At 35.7% G+C, this 9,528-nt stretch overlaps 1 protein-coding gene across 1 annotated transcript; it reads left to right on the top strand.

Moving 5' to 3' along the window:
• Positions 1 to 2,940: 2,940 nt before the first annotated feature.
• Positions 2,941 to 5,501, top strand: LOC110781910 (uncharacterized). Its single transcript, XM_056832588.1, has 3 exons — positions 2,941 to 3,793; positions 3,911 to 5,315; positions 5,402 to 5,501. Exons 1-3 carry the CDS (start codon positions 2,941 to 2,943, stop codon positions 5,499 to 5,501), a joined length of 2,358 nt encoding a protein of 785 aa, XP_056688566.1.
• Positions 5,502 to 9,528: the final 4,027 nt, after the last annotated feature.

The raw sequence follows: 9,528 nt of genomic DNA, 5'->3' as shown, positions 1-9,528 counted from the left end.
TATGGTGTAAATTTGATTAATATAGTGTTGATAAAGGTCTAACCTGTCCAAATACCAAAAATCATATTAAAAGTAATGATAAATTAATTGTTCAATACTTCACAAGTTATTGATTAATTGTTTCCTTTTCAAAGACATCTAGTAGCAACAACAAGCTGTTGCAGTCTGACAGTTAAGCAGATGAAGCCTTTTCAATATATTTGCAGTGAAATGTAGTTAAGCTTTATAGATTTTATCAATACTCCTGTTAATAGATTTAGTGGTTAAGATGTTTAGTGTAGGCCGTAGGGTGTCGGTTTATCAGGGTGTTCAATTTGCAGTTTGGTTTTCAGTCTGTATCCTGTTGCAGTTCTGCTTTGTGCCTTCATTTTTGGTTGTCTGTTTGCGTTTGCTGCAGTTGTTTGGCCTGCTATTTAAAGGGATGTTGTTCTTCTCAGCCTGGTGTGTGGTCAGTGTGTGCAGCTACCTGTTAGGGTGTCAGTTTATCAAGGTGTTCAATTTGCAGTCTGGTTTTCAGTTTGTATCCTGTTGCCATAATGTCGAGAATAACTGGGTTTTGTAGTAGTGTGAACTGCTATTGCTTGTTGCTCTAAATACTGTTATTCTGATCTGCTAATGATATGGTTCTTCTTCGATCTTCAATATGATATTCTGTTTGGTTTTGTTCTGCCTAATTTGCTGCCACCATTCTGTTGTGCCTCTTTTATTCTGTTTTTGCCTTTGTTGGTTACTTGGTTGTAGTAGTTTGTTGCATTTTCAAGACCACCACTAAACACCATCAGTTTCTTGAAGGAATCCAAGTCTTCACTCCTCAATCCACCTTTCATTTCCATTGATTTTCTTTTTTCACAACTTATAACACCTCTTAAGGGTTTTCCTGCTTCTAGCACCCAACAAGATAAAAGAAAAACAATCATAATCTGAACAATTACGGAGTAGTTACACTGTGAACAACTACAAGACAAACTAAGTTGGTGCTCATAATCTGAACTTTACACTATCCTTCACCGGTCAGAAAAGTATTTGAGGAAGCAATTATCAGAATACCCAATTCAATTTTTTTGTCCAACACAGAACACCAATAGCAAGCAATGTACCAGGTTTTTCATTCTAAACTTCAACCCTTGCTACATTCTAATTGATACTATTTATTGTAAATCAACGCTCCTATAGACCTATATAATAAATATTAGGTAAAAGGCGAGAGGAGCAAAGTAATATTCCAAGTTATATGCATATTAATTCTAATCTGAAATAGGGAAATAAAAGTAGCTATAACACAATAAAACTTGAGCCGTTTGACAAATAAGTAAATTGGACCATCTTAGAAACTCAAATCCGTAGAGCGACAACTTAGTTTGTCTTGTAGTTATTAAAATATTTCCACAATCGGGTTTGATTTTCCGTAGAGCTACAACAGAATTAGTCTAGTCTGCCAAAGCCACAATAAAGGGTTTGTGCATTGAATCTATACTGTCCATACTTTAATCACTGTCCTAGTGTCTTCTTGATATCACAATTTATCTCCTAGAAAAAAAATTTAATCAGGTCAATGGAATAAAATCATGTAAAATCTGAAACCTGAATTTCACGCAGCGGTTTCCCTTTGTCGTCGAAGCCATAATGTCGAGAATAACTGGGCTTTTTAGTAGTGTAAACTGCTACTGCCTGCTGCTCTAAATACTGTTATTCTGATATGCTAATGATCTGGTTCTTCTTCGATCTCCGATCTGATATTCTGTTTGGTTATGTTTTGCCTAATATGCTGCCAATATGTTGTTGTGCCTGTTTTATTCTGTTTTTGCCTTTGTTGGTTACTTGGCTGTAGTATTTTGTTACATTTTATTTTTGGGGGTTAGGTTGTTTGGTCTTGTTGGTTAGTTGGTGTAGTTGTTGGTTGATTGTTGGTTTATTGATCTGATTTTTTTTACATTAAGGAATGCCTTTCTTATACGCGATGCTCTAAAGCTGGTTACATACTATGGCTATATACTATATGTATGTTACTCTGTGTGAAGGGTTGAAACAAACACTAGTATTTACTTTCTGATTATTCTTTTAGAAAGTGTGTGATCTACTGATATTGAATGCTATATTTCCTGAAGTCATTTTGATTTTGTTGCTATTTATACTTGGTTAGAGACAAAATTTATGATCTCCTAGACACTAAGTCGTTCCTAAAGTTATTTTAATTTGCGACATTTTGTTTGAAATACCTTTCGTAGAAGCATTGAAAGTTTGGACTTCAATTCAAGTGGCCCCCGATTTTAAGCTTATTCGTGAAATTTGGGATCAACTTTGTCTCTACATATCTTTCCCAAGCGTTTTACAGGTGCTTATTGTTAAATTTGACATTTATTATTATATAGAATTTGCCTTCATTTTTCTACTTGACTAGTGGTTGTGTAAGTGATAAAAAGATCAATTAATACGTATAATCAAACAAAAATTTGAGTCCAGTTATTAGACTTCCGACTTGGATATTTTCTTTTAGCTTTTACCATCTTATTTATTATATCGAAACTTAAGTGCTAATACATTTGTGAAACTCGCATGCTTTATTTTCCTACTTGAATTCTTGTGAAGTTAAAAGTATCATCTTGTGCGCTAAACTCACATGCTTTATTTTCCTTGTTGGATTCATGTATGAATTTGAATGTATCACCTTGTACGCTTAAAAATATATACTGCGGAATTGAAGGAAAATAATTTCTAATAAGAAGACGTACATAGATACTAAATATTAGTCACCAGTGAAGAAAGATTAAACAAGAGAACATAAAGTTATGTCATGTGCTTTTCAGAATCAATTTATAACATTTGGCTTTGAATTATATGCTATGTCAAGGTTCTAAGAATGATCATAATGTTTACTTATAAGAATTTCCTAGTATATTATTAAATATATATATCTTATTACTATACTAATTTCGTATAGATATGGATACGAGTTGGATCGATCTACCCACTGGCCACCCTAATTATGTCGAGGGTTGTATGAGATTCATGGAGTTTTCCAAGCATGATCTAGTGAATGGAAAAATTAGATGCCCATGTAAGAATTGTAAGGTGGAGAAGTGGTTCCCGGTAAATACAGTAGAGGGACATATTTTGTTTAAGGGGTTTTATAAGTCGTATAAGAAATGGATCTTTCATGGTAAAGGGGGTATGATTCATGGTATGATTGGTAGTGATGGAGGGAGTACTAGTGAAGGATCCCTAAATAATGAAAGTGGGTTTGTTGGTCGAGATAATATGGGAGGACTATTAAGATCAGCTTTTAGTGTTAATACGTCTCCCAATTGCCCAACTTTTGAAGCACGAGAGGATGATGAGTGGATTGAGGAGCCAGTGAACTATGAAACTGATGATGAATATGATGATTCTACAAGAGAAGAAGAGGTGAAGTATAAGAAGTTACTTGAAGCGTCTGAGGAAAAATTATATGAAGGGTGTACCAATTTTTCAAAGTTATCTTTTCTCTTACACTTGTTTCACTTGAAGTGTATGAATCATTGTTCCATTGAATCTTTCAATATGTTGTTGAAGCTAATTCTAGATGCATTTCCACAAATACTTGATTTTCCCTCATCTTTTTATTATAGTAAGAAAATGATAAAAGACTTGGGACTTGGGTATGAAAAGATTGATGCTTGTCCGAATAATTGTATGTTGTATTGGGGTGAATTTTTAGAGAAAGACAAGTGTCATGTTTGTGGTACATCGAGGTGGATGAAAACTAAGGGTAAGGGGGACATTATAAGTGATCAAGGTACGGATACTTGTAAGAAAGGTGTGACAGCTAAGGTAATGCGATATTTTCCTCTTATCCCGAGGCTAAAAAGAATCTACATGTCATTAGAAACATTAGAAGATATGAGATGGCATGATACACATTGATTGGGTGAAGATGATAAGAAGATTTTAAGGCATCCTTCAGATGCCTTAGCGTGGAAGGCATTTAATGAGCGTCATAGAGATTTTGCATTAGATCCTTGTAGTGTTCGATTCGGTCTTGCAAGTGATGGGTTTAATCCTTATCGTTTAATGAACACCACTTATAGTACGTGGCCAGTGATCTTGATTCCTTATAATCTTCCACCCTGGTTAAGTATGAAACCATCTTCTTTTATTTTATCCACACTTATTCTCGGAAAAGCAAGTCCTGGAAATGATATTGATGTGTATTTGCAGCCGTTAGTGCATGAATTGAAATTGTTGTGGACTGGGGTTGAAGCTTTTGATGCTTTTGACGGAAAGAAATTTAACTTGCGCGCGGCTTTGCTTTGGACTATTAATGACTTTCCTGGCTATGCAATGCTCTCTGGTTTGAGCACAAAAGGTTACAATGCATGTCCTATATGCGTAGATTCAACCCCTTCTAATAGATTTGGGAACAAGATTTGTTATTGTAGCTATAGAAAATGGTTACTCGCAAATCACCCATATCGATCTCAGGGTAACAAGTTTTGTGAGAAGTTTGGAACTAATGAGTGGGGTAAAGCCCCATCTCGTCCTAGCGGGACTGATATATTCAGTGAACAGGAAAAGGTCGAGTATGTTTATGGAAAGTCGAAAGCACCACCGAAAAAGAGACAAAGAGGAGATAATGATAACAATGATGTCCAAGATGAAAGTGCTTTTGGTATAAAGAGAAGCATACTATTTGATTTGGTGTATTGGGAGCATAATCTTCTAAGGCATAATTTAGACGTTATGCACATCGAGAAAAATGTGTCTGAGAATATTTTGGGAACTCTTCTTAGTATGGATAAAAGTAGAGATAGTAAGGATGATCGAAAAGCTCTTGAAAAATGGAGAATAAAGCCTCACCTTTGGCTTAGTACCAATCCTAATGGAAGTGAATACATGCCTCCAGCTTCTTATTCTATGTCTACGGAGGAGAAAGAGAGGTTCTTAAATGTTTTGCAGAAACTTAAAGTTCCGGATGGATATGGATCCAATCTCTCGAGTTGTGTGAATATGAAGCAAAGGAAGTTGATTAACCTCAAAAGTCATGACAACCATGTTCTAATGCAAGATATCCTTCCTATTGCCTTAAGAGCTTCTAATGCTACAAAAGTGATTGACTTGTTGGCTAGATTGTCTTCCTTTTTCAAGAAGTTGTGCTCTAATACTATTGATCCAGATGATTTAGATGGTCTTCAAGATGAAATTATTTTAACTCTTTGTCAGTTGGAAATAGAGTTCTTGCCTTCATTTTTCACAATCATGGTCCATTTGTTGATTCACTTAGTGGAGGAGGTTAAACTTGGTGGACCAGTGCAATACAGATGGATGTATCCCATTGAAAGGTTTATATCTTACATATCTTAATTATAATATTTTCTTAAATATTTGACATTTATTATATTGTAAGTAGAAATATTTTATTTGAAAGGTACTTGTCCCATTTGAAATCACATGTAACCAATAAAGCCCAACCAGAAGGATCTATTGCGGAAGGCTTCCTTTTAGAGGAGACAATTAGGTTTTGTTAGAGATATCTTGAAGGTGTTAAGACCATCTTTAACATACCTACAAGGATGGATGATGAGATTTCAAATTCCAATGATTACTTGTTTAACTCTGGTGGTCGAGTTGTTGGGAAGGAGGTTAGCATTCGCCTTGACGATAAAAGCTTAAAACAAGCTCATCGCTACGTTTTACTTCACTCTGATGCGATCAAAGGGGATATGGAGTAAGTATTATGTTAGTTTTCCTTTGAATTATTAATTGTTATAATAGATCACTCTAAGTTTTTTCTTTTTCCATGAAGTGAATTTTTAACCGAGAAGCGTCAAATGAACTTACAAAGTTCCTTCACGGAGAGTGATGAAAGTAACTGGATCATCAATGAATTCGGAGGGTGGTTGCAAAATAAGGTTACTTTTTAAATAAGTTCTTTTAATGTGAATAAATACTTCATTTTGTTTTGAAAAAAACAATGTATTTGATTTTATGATGTATCATCGTAGGTACATTGCATAGATGCAACCACCGAAGATGAGAAACTAAGAAAAGCTTTGGCGGGTGGTTTGTATTGTTATGGTAGAAAATTAAAAGGATTCGTCATCAATGGATTTAAATTCCTTCACGGATCGTGATTGTCGTGTTTTGACACAAAATTCTGGAATTCTGGTTGAAGCGGATGGAGAGGCATATTATGGAAAAGTGACGGATATCTATGAATTAAATTACTATGGAGCTTACAAAGTTGTATTGTTTCGTTGTGATTGGGTAGACATTCATTGGGGTGTAAGGACATATCCAAATGGCGACGTATGTGTCAATTTCTCTAAATTGATGCATATTGGACGATTGTTGCAAGATGATCCATCTATATTCTCATCTCAAGCAAAACAAGTTTTTTACATCGAAGATGAGATACAAAAAGGATGGTTGCATGTTGTTAAGAATAAGCCTAGAGACTTGTTTGATTTAGGTGATTCTGTACCAATAGAAGTAGAGGGAGAGGGTGGGGTTGATTGATCATGTTTATTTTCGTTGTTGTTTCTCTTTGGATTTGTATTTGTATCCTATTGATTCCATCTATTGATTATTTTCTTTTATTTTCAATCTAGTAATTACGAGCTATGTGATCTTTCCCTAAGATGTATATTGCATTGTTTTTAATAATATCATTTATTTTCTCTTGTGCCTTGTAAAATGAGTATTATATTTTTTTTGTTGCGGTTGATATGCTTGTGGTAGTTATACTTGATGATTTCAAACTGGACTAGAGTAAGAAGTGTTGGAGAAAGGCGAGTTCTGAATTAGATGACTACGTAGCATTCAAAATTTGTATTGTCTCCTAATTCTTGGTCTAACCATTATTCTTTACTTGTGTATGACAGACTTGTTGACAATTCTGCGAAGTTTTATACCTTTTCAGCAAGGAATTACTACGGCGTAGGACACATGTTATTTTCATTGACCATTCCCATCCTAACTAAGCATCCTTGACCGACGACCCTAAGTTACTTTTATTTTCAGCTGTATATCTATGCTGCAACTAAAATGAAATATGTGGGAATTGAAAGCTAGATCACATGAGCACTCACACACTCACTCACTCACTCACTCACTCACTCACTCACTCACTTGCTCACTTCCTTTCTTTTTATTTATTTGATTGCCTCTTGCTATAATCTGTCTTAGTTGAACTGTTTGATTGATGTGTACATATGGAAATATGAGGTATAGGATTATCAAGAAGAAGATAGTGAGATAGTTGATTTGCATCTACATTAATTATTATGCTTTCTTGTGAATCGTCTGGCAGCTCTTAATTTGCATGATCCTTTGGGATAGAATAACTTGTGTAACATCTTGTAGGCTAACTGTCTAAAATGGAGGGTGCTTTTGACAGTTACTCAGTGGAAAATTCAATGGAACTGGGCTAATTTGTATCTGATTCTCTTACTATGCTGCTTGTGCGGACAACTTGTCCTCTGGTTTTAGTTCTGTTTCTGCTATTCATATTCTTTATAAAAAAAAGGTTCATCTAGTTATTTCTTTGCTATTTCTTGAGCTTCTTTGTTTTGAGAGTCTTACCTCTAGAGAGTTTCTTGCTAAACTAGCTAATTGACTTCTCTGCAACATCTATTTTAAACTAATAAATACTTGCCTTTGAAATGACTCTTTTTCAGATTATTTAGAAATTAGAAGGCTAACCCTCGAAATAAATAACTTGGCAGAAGCCACAGAACAAAGAAATAACGCTCAAGATCACTATGCCTAGATCTAGATGTGAAAAGATCTTGACACCATCTGATAATTTATTTTCATCAAATTAGAGGCCAGGTTATCTAGCTGACTAAGAAACTTGGCTGTCACCTCAGATCACCATGTATCTGGATGTTAAAGATCTTGACCCCATCTGATCACGTGTTTTCATCATACTAGAAACCAGGTTGTCCGGCGGACTAAGAAACTTAGTTGTCACCTATTCACCTTGCATGAAATTTGGCATGCCTTTAAATGGTCATGTCCCTTTTGTTCTAAAATAGCTTGAAATCATGCGAACTGATAGTTCTTGAGAAAACGGCAAAATTTCTCAAAATCAGATAGCGCTTGAAAACCTGTTTCAACACTTCTCATAGAGACCTTAGAATAATTTCGTATTCTCATAATGTTTTATGTTTCCTATGATTTAACCCGAGCACTCTACTGGATAGATAATTCGTAGAATGAGGTTTCAAGACATACTTTTTCCCCTCCTTTTCGGGGTGTAGGATTATAGGGTAAGGAGAGAGGTAGAAGCTTGTCGGTAGAGATTCAGAACTTAACAAATAAAATATAAATCTTATGCACTTATCACCGCTAAATACTTGTTTTTCTTTCCTTACTGTCAATTTATGATTCTCTAGGCAAAGAACTTGTGTATTGTAGTTTTCTTCCCAACAATTTCTTTAATTTTATGTATGATTTTATTAGAATCCTATTGGTTATTCCATGCTAATTGCGTTTCTTACTTGCTCAACAGGAACTGAACAAATGAGTTACAGGAGTAAAAGAACCTGCATAGCCACCACCAGTGAAGACTCGAGCCTTGCTTCACCAAAGTCAGCCAAATCTTCTAACGAATCCACCCAAAAATGGGGACCATTCTGCCCTCCAACACTTGGAGTATCACAACCATTTGGATATATATCAGAACCCATCAAGCAGTCAACAACTGTTAAAAAGCCTACGTCTTCTACACCATCTTCGTCCATGGTTGCTCCAAATCATCCATGCCTCAATCTACTTCCATGCCATCAAAGCCCCAACTTCAAACATCATCAAAACCATCTTTTACCCTATCACAACCATCCTCTAAACCATCGCAACACTCAATTTCATCCACTCTTACAGGAGCATCACAACCACAGGAAAAAGCGGCTGAAAGTAGATGGTCGCGTGACCCTTTATTTCCAAATCTCATTCAAATAACAACAGAAAAAGAAGCACAACATGCCAAGCCTCATAACGCTACCCAACAGCCTCATAAAGCTACCCATCAACCTCAGAAAGTTTCACAAAATTCTGTCAAACCTACAAGTCTGCCTCACAAAGCTGTACAACAGCCAATTTTGTCTTCTTTCACAGGTGCCAAACCATATTCAGAGAAAAAATCATTTGTTCCACCCATGGGATTAAAAAAAAATGTGTTGTCACGACCTCCTCCTACACCATCACCATCAGACTCCATGACACGGAATAAAAATGGATATGGTGATCGGGTTTCTGTTCAGAGGCCTCCAACATACATGGATGTTATACACCTCCTATGGAGCGATCTACTCCATCCATTCATGTTGAGCGATCTACTCCATCCATTCATGTTGAGACAGATATTATGACAAATTACAGTTCTGATGAACCAGACGAATCAGTTTCTGAGAGTGAAGAAGAATTGAATGAAGGAGATGGGAGAGAGACTAGTGTGAAACCATCAAAACCTCGACGCCGGATTATAGTTGCAAATTGGCCGAAACGAGTGAATTTTGATGAGAAGGAAGAAGTTATAGCTATAGGTAAAAA

This window comes from Spinacia oleracea, chromosome 6 (assembly GCF_020520425.1).
Source record: "Spinacia oleracea cultivar Varoflay chromosome 6, BTI_SOV_V1, whole genome shotgun sequence".
Lineage (NCBI taxonomy): Eukaryota > Viridiplantae > Streptophyta > Magnoliopsida > Caryophyllales > Amaranthaceae > Spinacia > Spinacia oleracea.
This window is presented reverse-complemented; position numbering and strand designations above follow the sequence as displayed.